Genomic DNA, 19,422 nt, shown 5'->3' on the forward strand with positions numbered 1-19,422 from the left:
GTTTTAACTTTTTTTAAATAAAACAATTAACCAGTTTTTCCAGGTTTGGTTCAAAAATTTTTTTTAATTTTTTGTTAAGAATGTCCTATTCCTAGAATTTCAAACAAGAAGAACTATATACTAAAGTACAATTTAAATTTAGTAGATTTATTTCTCAAGTAAAATATCAGAACTTATCTGGGTATATCACTAATAAGATTAGAGCTCAAGATAAAATACAAATCACGGAAATCAGTTTTTTAAGATTTAGATAAATAATGAAAATTCTTAAACTAATCATAAATACAAAAAAAATAAACGTGTGTTTCTGGCAACAATTACAAACTCGATTTGAATTGAAAACTCTCCAAAGTTTAAATCACAACAAATTCTCATTACATGTTTAACTAATAAAATCAACTAATTCAAAACTTCGTTTAGGGCGCTAGGCGCAGCCCAATATTAAAAAACGAATTATGAGGACCTAAACAGAAGAGAAGAAATCGCAGTTGCCACACATACTATAAAGGTGTCCCGATGATGGATCAATGAAGAATCGGAGAGCATGAGTACATTGGAGCTCATGGCTGGTAATTTGCTTTTTCAGAAGCTCCTGAAGTTGCTCCAAATTTGCCGAGTGCTGAAAACGTATGCCGCACTCGCAAATGAATTCTCCTTTGTGGTGGTGCAAGGCTTTCATCTGACAAACTGGGCACAGAACTTCGTTTTGTTTTTCATTAGGCTCCTCGTACAGATCTTCCAGGTTTTTTTCACCCAGGGCGTACCACTCGTTCACATCGGAGAGAAGTTCTTCAAGGATAAGCTGCTCCAGCTCCAAATCCGCTTCCATTTCGGTGAGTTCCAGTCGAAGAATATCCCTGAGCTCCGACTAAAAACATAAAACCTAGTTTATCTATGGCTGACTTAATGGGTACGATTTGACTTACCAATTGTATTTCTCGATTGGCATCTGTGCACTTGTTCCTAGTTTCTATTATGCGCTTGCGGTACTTCTGTAGGAGTTTTAATCGGGTTTTAAAGGTGTTGTTTAAGGTAATAATAGTGGTTCTTACCTCTCGTAGCATTTCGCGTAGTTTTGGCATTTGCATGCCCATTCGCTTTCTTTTGGCAACATCTTGAGCATGTCGCTTTTGTTCAACGGAGGTCTGATAAACTGGACTTTGTGTGGAATTCATTTCGTTCAATTTTTAATAAGGAATACTTTTGTTTGACCGGGATAGAATAAGTATCGTCAATTGCTTTAGGAAGCGATTGCTTCTATATAATCCTTTGGTAGCGAAAAATAATCTGTAAAAAACAAAAACAAATCAAGCAGAGTCGAAATAGTTCATGACCTGCCTCAATTTTCATTAAGACATTTTCTTTCCTAATGGCACGTTCAGTAATTAAACCCTGAAAATATTTGTTTTGTTGATAAAATACGCTTTACCACTTGAACTAGAAACACCTAATCTGATTTCAAGTTAAGAATTTTACTAGCCTCAAATCAAAATCATTATGTTTACGATAAAACTCAGGATTTATTAATTTATTATTGGTATAAGCTTCGAATGCCCATACTTACAATAAAAATAACAATTTGGCAATACTTATCAGATATTTGAACACATTAATAACATTTAAATTACTTACAGGATTCCAAAACTTTAGTTTCAATAAATTAATTTAGCACTAGCAAGTTATAAGGAACTAAATATGCATTGTCAACTGAAAATCTTTGAGTATAAAAAAGTTCGGTATATCTTAAGGTAATGCACACTTTTGGGCAAGCCTAAGAAGCTATTTGGCACACTCTTAGTACATAAGTTATTATTTGTAAGCCAGAATTTAAGAAAAACTTACCATAAATGCCAAAGTTCCGCGCAAATCTCCTGTTGCTCTAATAGAGATGGTTCTCCCTTGATAACAGCTCACGGAGCCAGAGTGACCATCCAACCGATAGTCCGCGTGTCACGTTTCGCGGTGTTCCACAACACCAAACGCAGGGTTGCATTGCTTTGACAGCTCGTACATGGCGTAGCATACATTTCCGGTCTTTCTTTCCCTTTCTTTTACCAGCGTGTGTAGTGACCAGTAAAAGGTTAGTGCGATATTTTCCAAAGAAATACCCCCGAAACTGAAAGGAAACCGCTTAAATGAATGTGTTTTGTGCCGCCCACAGATGCCTGCTCCGGTCGCCAAGAAACCAGCAGCGAAAAAGCTGCCCGCCGTGCCGGAATCGAAGCTGAAATTCGGCAAGAAACAAATCGCTAAGCGGGTTGCCGATTCGAAACGTCGCCTGAAGAAGGCCGCCGTGATTGTCCTGCGCAAGAAGGAGAACCTGATCCGCGCCGAGAAGTACCAGAATGAGTACATCAAGGCTGATCAGCGTGAGATCAAGCTGCGTCGCTTGGCCAAGAAGCGCAATCAGTTCTACGTGCCCGCCGAGGCCAAGTTGGCCTTTGTGGTCCGTATTCGCGGGTGAGTAGTGCCGAAATCAGGAGCCAGTTTCCACCTGCTATAATAACAAAAATCTCCCCGCAGTATCAACAAGGTAGCCCCCAAGGTCCGTAAGGTTCTGCAGCTGTTCCGCCTGAGGCAAATCAACAACGGTGTGTTCATCAAGCTGAACAAGGCTACCATCAACATGCTCCGCATCGCCGAGCCCTACATCACCTGGGGCTACCCCAACCTGAAGTCCGTGCGGGAGTTGATCTACAAGCGTGGATTTGTTAAGCACAGCCGCCAGCGTGTGCCCATCACCGACAACTTCGTGATCGAGAGGAAGCTGCGTCAGGCGCACAACATTCAGTGCGTCGAGGATCTTGTCCACGAGATCTTCACCGTGGGGCCCAACTTCAAGTACGCCTCCAACTTCCTGTGGCCCTTCAAGCTCAACACGCCCACCGGCGGCTGGCGCAAGAAGGCTAACCATTATGTCAACGGCGGAGATTTCGGTAACCGCGAGGACCAGATCAACCGTCTGCTGCGCAAGATGGTCTAAGGGATCGACATGCGATCCATGTGCTGAAACGACAACTGCAGCGGTTCTTCGATGTAAACAGTGAGAGAAAATAAAAGTTACTTTTATAAACCCACGAATTGCCGTTCAGTACAAAAGAAAAAAGCGAAGTGTTTTCGTTAAGAAAAGGTTATTGTCTGGTATTTAAATGTGAAGTGTTCCTCTTTAAGGCAGATCGTTCAAAGTGAAGACCAAAATTCAAGCATATATTTATACAAGTCAAATCAAGTTAAGATGTTTGAGATTTGAAAACGCGTTTTCTCCTTATTTACTTTGGTTCAAATAAAATCAAACTATTTGATTATTCCAATTATACGCCTTTCTTAAACTTTTTTTAACGATAATTTTAAATTCACTTACTAAGAACAACTTTTTTTCATCTATAAAGTCTTTAAAGTCAATAATTATTAAAATTTATATTTTATCTTCTTAAATTGCTAAATTTTTTGTAATCCTTAACAAGTCAAACCACTTTGTTTATTCCAAAAATAACACAAATAATCAAGTTGTCTACGCTCTAGATCGTTTATTATTTTTCTGGTCAAATTTTAAGCGCGCTTAATGCACAACACTTAAATGCAGATAGCATGCTAGATTAAGGGTGCCTTGGGGAAATTGTTAGCCAATCTTCGCTTTATTGAATACATCTCTTTTTGCCTTTCAGCTGGCAGTGGATTTAATAAATTTTTACACACATAATGGTCCAAAGCAGTTTACAAACAAACATAAATGTAAATTCCAATCGCATGGAAATTAGTCAATAATCGAGGGAGCTGGCACCCTTTAAAAAATACAATTTAATTAATTGTTACCACATGAAGCACATGCCGTTGTCCGCTGTAAGATTCTCGCTTCTACTGGTGTCCAGCAGCCTGCGTGGTTGTCACGTGAATGTTCTGCACCAGTCGTTGGCCCCAATACTCCTCCAAATCGAATGGCTTAAAGTTTTTCAGCTGATTATCGGATTCGTTGCAGTAGATCACAGGAGGACCCTGTTCATAGACCTGGAGAAAAAGCAACGCATGAAAAGCAACCGACAATATCACACAGGGACCGTAATCAAAATGGCTTTTATTTAAATATATAGATTTTTTGTCAACCAAAATTATTTTTGAAAATCAAAAAACTTGCAGATGCTTATATGCAATACATCATTTCAGCTGGAGGCTCTAACGTGTTGAAGAGGCCCATTGAAGTATTTTCTTGGGGTATCACAGAAATCTAGATTGATGTAAAGCCACTTAAAAATAGTCGTCTAAAATTCGAATAACAATATTAACTGCCGGCGAAAGATCTAAAAAGAATGGTAGCATACTTTTAGACACCTTTAAGGTGGTTTTAAATTATAGATAAACGGTAAATCTATTAAAAAGAAAAAAACTATACATTGAAACGTCATCTACCTTTGTATATCCGTATGGGAATTTGATCAAGTTTTAATGACACTCATTTTTTTAGGGTCCCTGTTTTTTGCAAGCCGGGAAAGCAAAGCATAATGACAAGTGGAAGGTCTTTTGGTTAAGAAATTTTGGGTCTTACCTTGTTCCATGCCTCCCGGATGTATCGGATCAGCTCGTCATGTTGCGAGATCGGCAAGCTTTGTTGTTGCTGCCCGGTGGCGCTTGAATAGATCGAGTTGCTGTTGTGAACTCCGACTGACGGAGTGTTTCCGGCATTGTGGTTGTTATATCCTGGGGAACTTGACGCCCCCGCCGCGGAGTTGTTATTGTGGTGATGATGATAGCTGTGCGATGGATTGTGGCCACTATTTTGTCGCCTTATATTGTACGGGTAACGTCTGTAAAAAAAAAAAATTAAATAAGAAATTCTAGTACCCACTGTTCAGATGCTAACCAACTAAACCTATTTAATCAAATCCCTAAAATTATTAATTATCTCAATTTTTTTAAGTTTTAAAATAAAAATAGTTCTTTAAAAGTAAATATTTTGAATAAGAAGAATAAGAAATATTGGTTTTGAGGGATGGACAATTGTAAAAAAAAAAGGTAACGAAATAAATCGCTTCCAACCACGGTACTCTTAATTTTAAGTCTTTGAGAACATGGCATTCAGATAGGAAAATTAAAATAACAATATACAATTGGCCAAAAAAAGGTTAAATTCTCTTATGTTTGTATTTAAATCTTTACATATGCTGTGTATATATTACAGAAAAATAATAATAACGGGTCTTGGAAGAAAGATCGGACATACAGATGTATTCAAGTATGTGTGTAAACACTGTCTTTTGTCGTTTGACGCATACAAGTTTAGTTATTATGAAAGTTCCGTTGGTTAAGTCCTTACAGCGTTCCCTATACTTTACCCGTTATTGCGATCCATATTTTTATCTCCTCGTTTAAATTCAGCCCTCAATTCGTCTTGTTTATTGCCGAAAAGTTATTTATATTTCCTACAAATCTTTTCTCTTGAGCAAAGAGTGACCGACGCTGACCAATTTAGATATACCAGATTGTATTTATGCGCGATTTTGAGAACGGTATACTGACAGGAATATCCTTAATTTTTAGTAATCAGCGGCTTACCTTTTTAATGCATTTTATTTAGCGCCAATAGTTTGTCTTACCTTAACGGTTTTTAAAGTTTTAAGAAAATTGCTTAACCGCTATGAGAAAATGTGCAACCAAATATTCATCTAATTGTAAAATTAAACAACAGCGTAGGTAATGGGAAGGTTGAGTACTGTTTTTCTTAACAATTAGCCAAAATATATTTATATATTTAATATTCAGCGCCAAAAGGTTTCCTTCTTAAATTTTTTTTTTAAGACTTAAGAGATTTATTTACCAATACTACCATGTATTCCTTTACTTCTTTAAATAAACAACAGTATGAGTAATGCGAAGGCTGAATACCGGTTCTTTTTGGGTTTCTAAAAATATTTATGACAATGCAGGTCAAAATATTATCGTCATTTATTCGGAAGTGAATTAACAATAAGGGAATGTACATATTAAATTGTTTACGGAGTAATCCAGTTGGACTCATTTCTTTTCCCATAGTAATCAGTACATTTATTTTTGTAAAATGCATAACATATTTTTTTCTACCTCTAAAATAAAGTTTTACGTACAAACATACATACATATATTACAATATATTAAATGATAAAATAGATAAAATGTGTCGTTAAATATACATTTACAGATCATTTACAATAATTCAACATGTAGATATACATACATAAATAATGATGGTAAAACGGGCCATTCATCTTGAGCATTCATTTCATACAACACATTTCTGCGCTTTTGTCCATAAAAACATTTCGTAACACTTGCTAATAGCAGAGAGAATAAATTCTTTGAATTACGCACATATGTATAAAATCTTTAACCTTAGTCGAATGTATTAAGCTGCTTTTGCACCTGCAGATGGATTGAAGCTAGTTTGGCGGCCCTTTTCTCGAAAGGGCCATTCGATTTGGCAACTCACGGCAAGGATTACATTAGCACATTCATAGATCATCATCTCCGATGCCTTCAAACGCCTCGTTGGACACTTGAGCTCCGTTGTCGTTGCGGAAGAATACAGCTCCAAAAGTGCGCGAGGTCAACCTGGGCTGCTGCTTGGATCTCGACGCCGAATTCTCGGACAGAAACCTAACTGGCGGCGTTGTAGGCGCCGTGGACGTAGAACAGGAGGCAGATGCCCACGACGATGTGGAGCAGGTTGAACTGGGCGTTGATGACGATGCCGTCTGCTCGTGTTCGTCGTCGCTGTTGGAATTGGTTTTTCCGCCTCGTTGCAACAGCTCGTCGACCATTGCTTGCAGGCACACGGACATCAGCATGGCCTGATCGCTGTTGATAGTTATCCAACGCAACGTTTGCTTACCAATCAAGTACTCGAACGCCAGTTGGAGGTGTGACTCCAGCGTGTTGTGGGTGACACTGACCCTCCACGATCGCATCCTGGTCACCCGGAACTTGGTCTCATAGATCTTGATTCCACGCGCTGTTCGCAAGCCCAACTCCTTGTTGCCAATGGTGACCAGCGCCGTGGTGTTCGGTTCTGGATAGTCCACCTGCGCCTCATCAAACTGCAGACAGCCGTAAGAAGGCAGCTGACGCACCAGCTCCATGTACTCGCGTGCTCTTCCATGCCTTTGCAAATTGTTCAACTGGTGGCCGTCTTGTGGCGAACAGATGACCACCCACTCGCGGTTGACATCCGCTACGGTCTGGTTATACAGTAGATTCAATGCTACCTTATTTCCCATCAACTTAATATCTCTACTAGGGTCCCAGTAGCAGGTACGGAGCAGCAACTCGCAGGGCTGCAGATGCAGACGAGTTATGAAGGGGGATTCGAAGTCCATGAGGCGGCGGACCAGATGAATTTCATCGTTTTTTCGCTGGCGTCGCACAAGAAAGAGGCAGAAGAAGCGGACCAACTCCTCGGGAAGCTGGATATCCCGACAGATGCTCTTTAAGAGCGCACTAGCATTTTGTTGCACGGAACAGCTAACCAGGATGCGTTCGGCAGCGGGATTCGTGTAGACCTGGAGCTCCAGCTGCTGTACTTCGCAATCGCTGTTGACCAGGCCTTCTGCCAGGGCCGTGTCAAGTTGAGCTCGCTGCAGAAACTGCTGCAGGTGGGCGGCTCGGGCGAGGCGACTGTCCTGGCCCAACGCCTGAAGGTACTGTTCCAGCGAACTGCGACGCGCTTCCAACTGACCGCTGGTCAATGGCAGAAGGCGTTTTGGGGGAAAGGGTGGCAGGATAACGCCCACACAGTGCCTGCGCAGCTGCTCGTTTAAAGAGTGCAGCTGTTTGTAGCGCAGGACGCAGTGGTAGCCGCCATTGATGTGTATTTTGTACCCCGTGTAGGTGGGCGAGGAGCCCAGCTCCTGGGTGTCCGGTATGGAGAAATGCATTCTGCTGCTGGGCAATAGCGACCGGCCAGCCGTTTACACCTGCATTACCGAGCTGCTCCTTAAACAAGCGTAGCAATTGATTTCAATTCAATTAATTCGACTACAATTGTTCAATTTTCGCCCTACCAACACCACTTGAGCTAAGTGTGACCGCGGATTAGTAAAACCAATATACCGTTTTGCTCTTTGATAAATACCAAATTTATCTTGCATAAAGACCACGAATATAATTTTCAAAAAATATATTGATCAGTCCTTATTTTGATTACCTTATATTACCAAGGAAAAACAATGACATAAAAATAATCAAGAAATTTTATAGCTATTTGTTCAAGACCTTTACAAACTTTTATGACTATGTGAAGAATGCCCTTTGTCCACATTCGTAGCTCCGAAACAGATTTTGCTCATATTATAACTAATACCAACTTTATAAATCGTTTCTGTTTTGAAAAGATGCTCTAAATTCCCGGAAGTCATGTACCATTCCATATCAAGAAATATTTTTTTACATGTTAAGTCTTATTTATTATTAAGCTGAAAAATATTATACATATGTTATATATTATAACATGTTTTCGAGCTCTTATATAATATTTGCTCGGTGACATTTGACCGTTAAAATCTTTTTATTGATGAATAACAACAAATAATAAGAATTTTTAAATTTAATTTGTTAAACTTTTAACAGCTATATGCTATAGTCGTCAGATTTTCACTAAATGTATAATAATGTTTAAAAATAACAACGTTATCACTTTTTTCCAGTCATCTAATCTTTATAAAATTGAATTCAAAATTCAAGTGTCTTAAAAGTCACAACAAAACAAATGCGTTTTGTTTTTCGTTTTTTTTTATTTGCCATGGGTTTGATCCGATAAAGTCGTCCGATCCGTCCCGTGCCGAGTTATATACTACGTGCAATAAGAACACAACAAAATGAGAGACTAGTATATATATAAACAGGTCAGACTGACAGGTGAACCATTTTATTTATTGCAAATTTTTTTTATAGATCTAGACCCTAGAGTCTGTATTGTGGCAAAGTTTACGTAGAAGTTTCCACAACCGGCACAGGTCATATTCCAACAGCTTGTAACGAGTATATGGTACTAGTTTTTTCTAATCACATCCACGATCCAGTCTCGAAAATGTTCAACATTAGTATAGATACCAACACCTGAACAAAAGTGCGATCCCTTACTAATAATGCCGAACTGGAAAGCCCGAACACTTCCATCAGCTAAAGTTATTGACGAACTTAGTGGTCCGCCCGAGTCACCGGCACATGAGTCGTTGCCTTGTTTCAAATCGCCTGCACATAGTTGAGATCCATCGAGACGCATTTCCTCCCATTTCTGGTTGCAAAGAGATTTATGTAAGTAGCCTACAGTGGCTATCTGCAGTATCCGGCTTAATTTTTCTTCTTTGGTTATTCCCCAGCCAGTTATATTAAATGATAACGGCATGAATGAAAAATTGTTTTTGACGATCAGGCAAATCGGCTTGACGAAATCTAAAAAGCGAATGCAAACATTAATAGATCGATGTTGGCCATTCTGCATCATTACCTGAGAACTCTACTTCGCTTTCTAGTCTAAGCAAAGCTATGTCATTTTTTGAGTTATAGAAATCCCTGTGGACAAATTTCTTATCAACATTCAATTTGTATGCTGTTGGTACGCACTTCCCATTTAAAAAACAATGTTTTCCGGGATTTTGGATTTCGTATTCGCCCAAACTCACGCTCCTGCAAAGAGGAATTTCTTAATTTCTTTTAAAAAGTATTTCTCACAACTTACATGTTAGAGTTGAATATGCAATGTGCTGCTGTTAGAACATATCCTGCAAAATAAAGAAATTGGATCGACTTAAATAAATTGAAAAGTAATTCAAAGACGAAATACATACGAGAGGTGAGAAGCGAACCGCCGCAAGGTCTTTCACTATTTATCTTTACCATCCAAGGATTTGCGAACACAGATGTATCTGCGCCGTTTTTAATTTTCGGGGCAAATTCTGAAGGTGTTCTTGTTCCACAATTTTGTTCGAGTACAAAGGACGATCCTCCCTTGATCCAAATGAAGAGAAAAGCTAAAAGCGCAGTTCCCGCTTTGAAGACCTCCATCTTAATGCATCGACCATCGCCAACTGACAATAGCTTTGACGTGCAGATTATTTAGAACTCTGATTGCGCAATATATATGTAATCAGTAAAGCTCAAAAACATGGTCATAGTATTTTAATATTTTTTCGGTGATTTCTTATCGCCAGGGGCGGACGCAGGGGGTGGTCCTGGGGGTCCAGACCCCACCCAAAATCTCAGACTTTTTCGAACTCCCTTACAGCACACGGTCTTTTAACCATATAAACTAAACAAATTTTGATCGGACCCCCCCAAAATTTTTTTCTGCGTCCGCCCCTGCTTATCGCGCATAAGCAATACAACAAAAATAAACTTTTATCTTCAGCCTCGCAAGAATCACCCAAAATTTTATAGGTATGTGTGCGCTAGGCATTAATTAACTACAACAAATTGTCTTGATTCTAATTATACCCTTGCAGAGCAAAAGGGTATTATAATTTCAGTCAGAAGTTTGCAACGCATTGAAGGAGACACCTTAGACCCCATAAAGTATATATATTCTTGATCAGCATCACCATCTGAATCGAAATAGGTATGTACGTCTGTCCGTCTGTCCGTCTGTCCGTCGGTCCGTCTGTCCGTCTGTCCGTCTGTCTGTTTCTATGTAAACTAGTCTCTCAGTTTTAAAGCTATCTTGCTGAAACTTTCCCAAAAAGTTTCATCGTTGTTTTTTATCCCACGAGCATGATTTTTTCAATATGAAGTTTTTTAACAACTCTTATATTGAGAAAAAAGTTTCATAAAAATCGGACAACTATATCTTATAGCTGCCATAGGAAAGATCGAAAAATCTATATAGAAATAATGGAAATAAAATTATAACATCGTTCTTTTTCATCAGATAAGCATGTTTTTTGGATAATAACACTGTGCGACAAAATTTAACGAAATGTTTGTTTAAGTTACTTTTTTGATTGTTTTCGGTTAAGATGCATAAATTATGCACAAAAATATCTATGCCACCTTCTTAGTGATAGGATTTCTTTTTATACCCTTGCAGAGCAAAAGGGTATTATAATTTCAGTCAGAAGTTTGCAACGCAGTGAAGGAGACACCTCAGACCCCATAAAGTATATATATTCTTGATCAGCATCACGAGCAGAATCGAAATATGTATGTACGTCTGTCCGTCTGTCCGTCTGTCCGTCTGTCCGTCTGTCCGTTTCCGCGCAAACTAGTCTCTCAGTTTTAAAGCTATCGTGCTGAAACTTTCCCAAAAGTTGTGTAGTTGTTGCACGCAGTATATAAGTCGGAACGAGCCGGATCGGCCGACTATATCGGATAGCTCCAATACAAGAGAATGAAATAAAAAATTCTCACTCTGTTGTTTTTCATCAGATCGACTTAAATTCTTCAAGATGGCGTTTTCTAACTGTAATTGAATTTCGGATTAAATTTGATCAAAATCGGATAACTCTATCATATAGCTGCCATAGGAGAGATCGAAAATTATATATAGAATTAATGGAAATAAATTGATAACATCGTTGTTTTTCATCAGAAAAGTATGATTTTTGGAATATAGAGTGTTCTTACGACTCTTGAATTACGAGTTAAATTTGATCAAAATCGGACAACTATATCGTATAGCTCCCATATGATCTATAGTCAAAAATATGGGAAATGTATAGAAAAATCGTCTTAGCTTCGATGTTGTCTAGCCTTTATGTGTTTTGTTCGACATATTTGATGACTGCAAGGGTATATAAGCTTCGGCTTGCCGAAGCTAGCTTCCTTTCTTGTTTTATGATAAATTTTATGAAATTATTATTATGAAAATAATTAACACAAAATATTATTTTTTTTTTACTTCCAATAAACTATTATTTTTTTTTTAAAGTGAATTTTTTTTCAGATTTTTTTGGCTTTTTCAGAGGTATTCTCGCGTAACAAGTTCCATACGTAGTCGCCCAGAGTATAGAGCTGGGAGAAAAAATTTTAAAGCATTGTTAAAAAGCCTAACGGTATATTTGCTTAAAACATTTTAATTAATAGATATTGAACTTGCATAAAACGCTTATAACGGTGAAAAAATATTTTCCCAATATGTGATTATAAGGCTGTGAAATATGCAAAAACACGCGTTTTTGGGACATTTGAGTGTGCGTAGAAGCTGATTGGCTATTGATATTAACAAATCCAAAAACTTGTATTCTTATTTTGACTAGTAGAAGTGAAAAATAAGAAAAAATCAACTTAAACATTTTTTTGTCGCACAGTGTAATGTTTTCTAACGACTCTTGAATTACGAATTAAATTTGATCAAAATCGGACGACTATATCATATAGCTCCCATATGATCTATAGTCGAAAATGTGGAAAATGAACAGAAAAATCGTCTTAGCTTCGATGTTGATTAACCTTTATGCATTTTGTTCGACATATTTAATGACTGCAAGGGTATATAAGCTTCGGCTTGCCGAAACTAGCTTCCTTTCTTGTTTTAAATATTATTTGTTTTCATACTAAAATAAATTTGGCAAAAAATGTGTTTTATTGACTTAATACATTAGACGAAAAACTTGATTTATAAATCGGTGCGTAAGTTAGTCAGTCGCTAACCCAGTAGGGGTGGATTAAAATTTATTGACAACGTAGTGTAATTAGCATGTTGAAAGGGCAATCCTTTTTTACAAACTTTATTACAGGTCAACTGGAAACTGAACTTCTCCTTTTAGCATTACCACTCCAGAGGGGTTTACTTTAACTTTGATTTTAGTGTTGGGGTATAACACGCCATAATCGACGTTCTCATAGAGGTCCTGAAATAATATGGATGTTTTAATACAACGTTTTTATCGAATTCAATATAAATAATAACATACCTCTACTCTGTATCCTGAAAAATTAATAAGACCCAGCTCTTTTAGAGTAACTGATATATCTGAAGGAGTTCCATCCGTTCTTCTATTTACAAAGGCGATTGCGTACGAGTAAAAGTTTTGGTATAATGGTCCAATTGGTCTTGACCAAATTTCAATCCCCTTATGTTTGTAAATTCGCCTGCCTTGTATACCAAGTGGATCTTGATCCACAGCTATTATTTTTCTATTTTGTAAAATGTGCTTAAATTGCGGACGGATCGTTCTTAGATCGACTGACATCAAAAGGGGAGCAGCCAAAATCGACCAAATGGCAAATTGTGTTTTTGCTTGCTCATAACTTAGTCCAAAGTTTCCAATAATTAACTGAAATTTAGAAGAAAGAAAGTATGAGATGATAGATTTTTATTTATATGTATATTAATAAAACCTACCATGTCGGGATCGTTCCAGTGGCCAGGACCCGCATTAGGAGCTATTAAATCTTGATTGTTGCCATAGTAATCGATTATGTTTTCAACAGACGCCCAGGAGTCCTGGATGTCATCATAGTTTCTCCAGAGATTACAATGCGTTTGGATTGCCGAGTAGTTCGGCTGTATTCCGGCATAAATTTGATAAACAGGCCAACTGCACGAATATACCATAGATTTTCCTGTGCTATTTAGAAGCCTTCCGAATGTCGAATATCCATGATCCATATCATACGGTAGTGCATAACAGCCATCAAGTTTTACGTAGTCTACATTCCACTCCGCAAACAGAAGTGCATCCTTCTCTTCATAACCAATAATCCCAGGATATCCCGCACAAGTATAGTTACCATAGTCCTCGTATATTCCAAACTTGAGGCCTCTGGAATGAATCTTATTGGACCAAAAGTTCATGTGTAAATAGTTTGCGTTAATATTTACATCTTATTATTTGACTCACATAATCAGATAAAGCTTTGATTCCATTGGGGAAGCGTTTTCGGTCAGCCACCAACTTTCCATCATGACTGCGGTGTTTTTCTAACCAGCAGTCATCTATATTTATATATTCATAGCCAACGGATGCATAACCATCAGCAACGACGATATCAGTCATAGTTTGAAAAAGCTGTTCACTAAGTGCAAATCAAATATAAGGAAATTTAATTTTAAAAAGTATTGCATAATAACATTATTAATACCTTATGCAGTTATCAGGATCGTTTATGCAGTCAGTATTACATCGAAATCTTTCCCATGAAAGCCATCCCATTGGCGGAGTTTTTGCGAGCCCATTATCTAAACACTTTGTCAAAGTGCTACTTAACAAAATAATCCAAACAATAGAAAGCATCGTTTTCTAAAAATAAGAAAATGAACTATAATTTCATTTGTCAAGGCTAATGGCGAACCGCGGAGCGGTATCGAATGCCAAGTATTAGACACAGGTACTAGGCACTCGAGATAAACACATCTCGACAGTTAAAAACAGTTTAAAGTGCCTGGAATTATGCCACACATAAATTAAATTTGGCACGTCTATATTGGTTTATGACATGTGCTGTACGAAACGGAACTATGAACCCCTTTCTTCCGTTACTATTTCCGGCATGTTGGCTTGCTTAAAATATCTAAAAGGTTTGCATATTGCCGATTTTAATGTTTTGTACAGATATGTCAAAAGTCTGGCAACGCTGAATAGCAGGTTTGTTGAACAATAGGTAATTTAAAGAGAGGAAAAAGAGAAAACGATCTGGCTTACTAGAAGAGCAGAGGTAAGACTCTAAATATGAACCGATATTGTTCTCACTTCATTGTACCCGATATAATAACAACAAAGAAAGACAGCATAATAACAATAACGTTATATACCAATTCACACCATGCTGTTTGAAATAATTATCATATGCACGTATCTAAGCAAAGAAGCCAATTTTAAATAATGATTTCAATTAACAGTATAACAAATATTTAGGCTGGTATAGAATAATTGTATACACAATAACGCACTCTTAGCCAAATTTAATTGTTGACAATTTTATCCGTCCGTACACTTAAAAGAAAAAAATAAACTAGTTTGCAAACAGACATGTATGGTACATACCAATGATTTCTATTTGTATATTTGCAGCGCAATTAAGTAATTGAGTTTTTCGCATTTGAGCCGGTTTCTCGAAGCTAATAAGAGCTTAGCTCGGGCTTTTCGATTGCTAAGTCCTTCAATTTTTAGTTACACATTGGTATAGGAGTTAAACATATTACTTTAAATGAGGTAAGGTAATTACAAAATAATTTAAAAAAGTTCAATTTTTAATCGTTTCTAAATCATGTTGAGCAGCTAGTTGCAGACGTCTAAAGAACAATTTATGTGGCATTAAGAACATATTTGGGTACATAAATACGTGTGCATACATATGTAGATATGTATGGGAGCCCATTAAAAAAAAAACCTGTTGTTACCATGAGGGTTAAGCGTATGCTTTAAATATGCGAGCTCTTTCGTTCGAAATCGGCTGAGAAAACTAAATGGTCATTGGTTTTCATTTGTTTAAAAATATTTCTAAACTATACATTTTTTTTATTTATTTATTTTAGTTAAATAAAATCAAGGTTTTTTCATTGCCTTGTTTGTATTACAGATTATTTAATTCTATGAAATATTTTAAAGACAATTTATCCTAATTTAATAACAGAAATCGAATTAACTATAAATATCTATAAGATTTATGAGATTCCTGTCTCGAATGAATTGACATTTTTGCTCATATTGCTGTAATGATTCCTCCAACTTAAGATACTCAGAATTGATCATTTTATTGTTCCTTCTGATTTGATTAAAGAATTTATCCATGACAGAAGTGTCTTCATCTGAAAGAACTATATAAGGGATATATAACGTTAATAAAAATTTAAGTAAACAATGTCCTTGCATCATCGAATCAATATTTACTTTAATCGAGATTGTACCACAACGTTAAACCCCAATTAAAACAGCTTGAAATGACATAGTTTTTTAATATTAACATGTACACACCTTCTTGGCTTTGTTGCATTATAGCCGGAGTTCCTGTCGAAATTGTTGACAAGTTCGAACGTCCAATTTTTTCACCACTTTCAACAAACTGGGCGATAACATTACGAAATTTCTCGGGGATTAGAAATAGCCGATCAACTTTGCCCTTCTTATAGCATAGATAAGCACTCTTCATTTGAAACCACTTTCTTCGGATTTGTGTGGGCGATTTATTCGGAAATCCTAATTATTGAGTAAGAACCATTAATTAATTGTCTATATGTTGACGAAAAAATCAAACCTCGTTTCTTCATTTGGTTTGCAATTTGGATAAATGTATATTGTGTTGTGCTTGTAGACAAGGCTCCTTGGCAGTTATTAACTTCCTTTATCAAGTCGAGCATGCATTCTATCTCAGCGGAAACCCAAAAGTTTCTTTTCAGTTTTTCAGACTTCATAATTGTAAATATTTCCCCAATTTTTTTATGGTTGCTTGTTGTTTTTAAAAACAGTGTGACCGAGTCTAAAGAACTTTAAAACCTTAGATTAATTGGATAGAATTATTTAACTTGTTGGCTTTTAAATTTCCCGCTAAATAAATTGACTTTTATGTTATCTGAAAAAGCATTCAACCAAAAATTACAGCAGTATAGGCAACATCTAAACTATAGAAAATATTGTTTCCTTAGAATCACGTTTTATACTTGTAATATACTGAATTTTTAAATAATTTTAAGAATATGTCTGCAGTACATTTAAAAAAAAATCGTTTATTAAAGAAAGTAAAATAAATAATATATCTTGTGTTCAAAAATATTAAATGCAATTCTCTATGTTGTTTTTTGATTTAAATAAATAACTTAAAAATCAAAACTAAGAGTTGGTATTTTTTGTTTTGAAAAAAAGTTGATTTAAATTTGATGGCCACATTTTTCTCTAATGTTTGACAACCCTATCCTTATCCGCACGCCTGTTGCTTTTTATCTCGTCTTGTCTCTAATTTTTGTAAAATATTTCCCGGGTTGAAGTTTGATATAATTGAAATAGGTGGTACAGGTTGGAAAAATATCTGTGAGCGGAATATGACACTGTTTTTGTACAAAAATATAACCACAGAACTTCTTATTGACTTTATTATCATTGTTTACATATTTTCCCCAGGAAACGTGCTGCGATAAGTGTAGATAATGGACTCCAAATACTTGGCCACCAGCAGAGGTGATGCAGGAGGTCCTTCCCCGGTGAAGTTCTCGATTAAACGAAAATATGATTCCATAGGGAATAGTCCTGTTAGTGAGAAAAAATCCCAGATAAAACAACAGATACCTCCAGTTTTACTGACCAGTAAAAGGACCTCCATTGAACAACATCAGAAATCGTTGCCCGTTTATAATTGCCGCCAAAGAATTCTAAAGGAACTGGAAGTTAACGATACCGTCCTTATAATGAGTGAGACGGGATCTGGAAAGACCACCCAAATTCCGCAGTTCCTTTTGCAGGCTGGTTATGCCAAAAATGCGATGATTGGTATCACTCAGCCACGAAGAGTGGCGGCAATAACGGTTGCCCGTCGTGTTGCACAAGAATTATCAGGAAACATTGGCGATACGGTGGGCTATACGGTTCGTTTCGAGGATGCCACCTCAAATAACACAAAGATTCGATTTCTAACCGATGGAGTTTTGCTTCGAGAATCTATAAAGGATCGTCTTATGCTCAAATATTCTGTGATTATCCTGGACGAAGCTCACGAACGGACGGTCAATGCCGATCTTTTATTCGGACTAGTAAAAGAAGCCCAGAAGGAGAGACGTAGGAAAAGGCTGGCCAATCTAAAGGTGGTTGTTACCTCTGCTACAATGGACATCGATCACTTTGGAAAGTACTTCAACTGCAAAGGAATGTATCTGGAGGGCAGGACCTTTCCAGTTCGTGTGATGCACGCCAAAGAGGAGCACGAGGACTACGTTCACACCGTGCTGGTAACTCTCTTCCACATTCACCGCACCACGCCAAGAAAGTAGGTACCAATCTGCAAGTTATGACTATGAATTAATATATTTAATATCTTTTGATGTTACAGCCATGACGTTTTAATATTTCTGACAGGACAAGAGGAAATTGAATCATTGGCCCAGCAAATTCGCCAACTTGCAAAGGTAAGTCTTCTTCAATTGAACCAGCAAAACAATCAACATGAGTTCTTCATTATCCCAGATTGATATGACTGGAACCACGGATCTCCGCGTATTTACGCTGTACGCTCAGTTGTCTCAGGTCAAACAATTAGAGTGTTTTGTACCAACACCGCCCAACGTTCGAAAAGTAATATTGGCCACAAATATAGCAGAAACGTCGATTACCATACCGGGTATCCGTTGTGTAATAGACTGTGGATTTGTGAAGGAAAAATCATTTAATACCGCCGACGGATTGGACGTCTTAAAGTCAGTTCGAATATCCCGGGCACAAGCCTGGCAAAGATCGGGACGAGCAGGTCGGGATGCGGATGGAACTTGTTATCGAGCATACACAAAAAGAGAAATGGACTCGTTTGCAGATGCTACTCAACCAGAAATCCTAAGAACCAATCCAACTTCAATGGTGCTGCAACTTCTTGCCTTGGACATTGATTGCAATAACTTTGACTTTTTAGACGCTCCACTCGAAGAAGGACTGAGGAGTGCCTATAAAACGCTGGAAGCCCTTGGAGCTATTAAAGTTGGATTAGTCTCGCATATAACACCTTTGGGATGGCAAATGGTTCAGTTTCCCTTGGACCCCAAATACTCCAAATTATTGATGTCAGCACCATCATTCGGGTGCATGCAGGAAGTTCTGTACCTAGTCTCTGTACTATCGAGTGATCATGTTTTTGTCTCGAATAGCGATAAAAATGAAACGGCTGCTTTAGCTCATGCCAAGTTTCAGTCCAAACATGGAGATCATTTGACGCTACTCAATGTATTCAATGCATTTTTAAAATCAGAAAAGCCAAAGGTATACTATAATCAAAATCATAAGAAACTTAATAATCACTATTTTCTTTTGTTTTCATTTCAGATGTGGTGTCACGACAATTTCTTAAATTTGCGTAGTCTAACTTATGCCCGAAATGTTTGTCGCCAATTGGCAGAAATTTGCGGGAGGCTACATTTGCAATTAAACAGTTCTGATGATATAGAAAGCTTTAAAAAATGCATTTTAAATGGATTTTTTGAGAACATTGCCGTATTGCAACGGGATGGATTCTACTTAACCGTTTCCGGCAACATCAGGGCCAAGATTCATCCGTCAAGTGTTTTGCATGGAAAGTACAAGCCTAGCTACATACTCTTCACTGAAATCGTTCAGACGGAACAAACATTTCTCCGCCAAGTGACAGAAATATCCATCGAATTAATTCAGGAGGTTGTGCCGTTTGTTAAAATTATACCAAGAAGATAAAATAAACTACAAAAATGTTAAAAACACGCTGTATCTTCTTTTCACTGGTTGTCGGGGATAAAATAATTCAGTCGAGTAATTGACCTTGAACTTAAAATTAGAATAAATTAAAAATATCAAA

At 37.3% G+C, this 19,422-nt stretch overlaps 8 protein-coding genes across 12 annotated transcripts; 2 read left to right on the forward strand and 6 right to left on the reverse strand.

Moving 5' to 3' along the window:
• Positions 1–126: 126 nt before the first annotated feature.
• Positions 127–1,909, reverse strand: LOC108089115 (RIP-like protein). The gene is made up of 4 exons (XM_017187226.1): positions 1,843–1,909; positions 1,053–1,287; positions 927–992; positions 127–868 (listed from the first exon to the last, which is right to left on the reverse strand). Exons 2-4 carry the CDS (start codon positions 1,173–1,175, stop codon positions 464–466), a joined length of 594 nt encoding a protein of 197 aa, XP_017042715.1. The 5' UTR covers positions 1,176–1,287; positions 1,843–1,909; the 3' UTR covers positions 127–463.
• An 86-nt stretch (positions 1,910–1,995) lies between these two features.
• LOC108089239 (60S ribosomal protein L7) lies at positions 1,996–3,077 on the forward strand. Its single transcript, XM_017187400.2, has 3 exons — positions 1,996–2,080; positions 2,162–2,460; positions 2,524–3,077. The coding sequence occupies exons 2-3, from the start codon at positions 2,162–2,164 to the stop codon at positions 2,981–2,983; spliced, it is 759 nt and encodes a 252-aa protein (XP_017042889.1). The 5' UTR covers positions 1,996–2,080; the 3' UTR covers positions 2,984–3,077.
• Positions 3,078–3,502: 425 nt separating this feature from the next.
• On the reverse strand, positions 3,503–5,476 carry LOC108089240 (MAPK regulated corepressor interacting protein 2). Its single transcript, XM_017187401.1, has 3 exons — positions 5,328–5,476; positions 4,541–4,799; positions 3,503–4,005 (listed from the first exon to the last, which is right to left on the reverse strand). Exons 1-3 carry the CDS (start codon positions 5,342–5,344, stop codon positions 3,856–3,858), a joined length of 426 nt encoding a protein of 141 aa, XP_017042890.1. The 5' UTR covers positions 5,345–5,476; the 3' UTR covers positions 3,503–3,855.
• Positions 5,477–5,919: 443 nt separating this feature from the next.
• LOC108089251 (sorting nexin-17) lies at positions 5,920–8,052 on the reverse strand. Its single transcript, XM_017187417.2, has one exon. It carries the CDS (start codon positions 7,899–7,901, stop codon positions 6,480–6,482), a length of 1,422 nt encoding a protein of 473 aa, XP_017042906.1. The 5' UTR covers positions 7,902–8,052; the 3' UTR covers positions 5,920–6,479.
• An 804-nt stretch (positions 8,053–8,856) lies between these two features.
• Positions 8,857–10,031, reverse strand: LOC108089129 (spaetzle-processing enzyme-like). 2 transcript variants are annotated; one of them, XM_017187245.1, is made up of 5 exons: positions 9,813–10,031; positions 9,704–9,746; positions 9,473–9,651; positions 9,106–9,417; positions 8,857–9,045 (listed from the first exon to the last, which is right to left on the reverse strand). In XM_017187245.1, the coding sequence occupies exons 1-5, from the start codon at positions 10,027–10,029 to the stop codon at positions 9,014–9,016; spliced, it is 783 nt and encodes a 260-aa protein (XP_017042734.1). In that variant the 5' UTR covers positions 10,030–10,031; the 3' UTR covers positions 8,857–9,013. The 2 variants fall into 2 exon arrangements, with proteins under 2 accessions (XP_017042734.1, XP_017042733.1); XM_017187244.1 differs by having other exon boundaries at positions 8,857–9,417.
• Positions 10,032–12,557: 2,526 nt separating this feature from the next.
• Positions 12,558–15,208, reverse strand: LOC108089275 (alpha-N-acetylgalactosaminidase). 2 transcript variants are annotated; one of them, XM_017187452.2, is made up of 6 exons: positions 14,852–14,924; positions 14,044–14,201; positions 13,803–13,977; positions 13,304–13,735; positions 12,873–13,235; positions 12,558–12,809 (listed from the first exon to the last, which is right to left on the reverse strand). In XM_017187452.2, exons 2-6 carry the CDS (start codon positions 14,193–14,195, stop codon positions 12,690–12,692), a joined length of 1,242 nt encoding a protein of 413 aa, XP_017042941.1. In that variant the 5' UTR covers positions 14,196–14,201; positions 14,852–14,924; the 3' UTR covers positions 12,558–12,689. The 2 variants fall into 2 exon arrangements, with proteins under 2 accessions (XP_017042941.1, XP_017042939.1); XM_017187450.2 differs by lacking the exon at positions 14,852–14,924 and adding an exon at positions 14,946–15,208 and having other exon boundaries at positions 12,559–12,809.
• Positions 15,209–15,378: 170 nt separating this feature from the next.
• Positions 15,379–16,385, reverse strand: LOC108089116. Its single transcript, XM_043208816.1, has 3 exons — positions 16,156–16,385; positions 15,876–16,097; positions 15,379–15,718 (listed from the first exon to the last, which is right to left on the reverse strand). Exons 1-3 carry the CDS (start codon positions 16,310–16,312, stop codon positions 15,543–15,545), a joined length of 555 nt encoding a protein of 184 aa, XP_043064751.1. The 5' UTR covers positions 16,313–16,385; the 3' UTR covers positions 15,379–15,542.
• Positions 16,386–16,811: 426 nt separating this feature from the next.
• LOC108089277 (ATP-dependent RNA helicase DHX33) lies at positions 16,812–19,328 on the forward strand. Of its 3 annotated transcripts, none has more exons than XM_017187454.2 (5): positions 16,812–16,925; positions 17,016–17,874; positions 17,938–18,013; positions 18,072–18,854; positions 18,918–19,328. In XM_017187454.2, exons 2-5 carry the CDS (start codon positions 17,042–17,044, stop codon positions 19,299–19,301), a joined length of 2,076 nt encoding a protein of 691 aa, XP_017042943.1. In that variant the 5' UTR covers positions 16,812–16,925; positions 17,016–17,041; the 3' UTR covers positions 19,302–19,328. The 3 variants fall into 3 exon arrangements, with proteins under 3 accessions (XP_017042943.1, XP_017042944.1, XP_017042945.1); XM_017187455.2 differs by having other exon boundaries at positions 16,812–16,910; XM_017187456.2 differs by having other exon boundaries at positions 16,846–16,901.
• The last annotated feature ends 94 nt before the right edge of the window (positions 19,329–19,422 follow it).

Source organism: Drosophila ficusphila, unplaced genomic scaffold (genome assembly GCF_018152265.1).
Source record: "Drosophila ficusphila isolate 14025-0441.05 unplaced genomic scaffold, ASM1815226v1 contig_723, whole genome shotgun sequence".
In the NCBI taxonomy this organism is placed as follows: Eukaryota; Metazoa; Arthropoda; class Insecta; order Diptera; family Drosophilidae; genus Drosophila; species Drosophila ficusphila.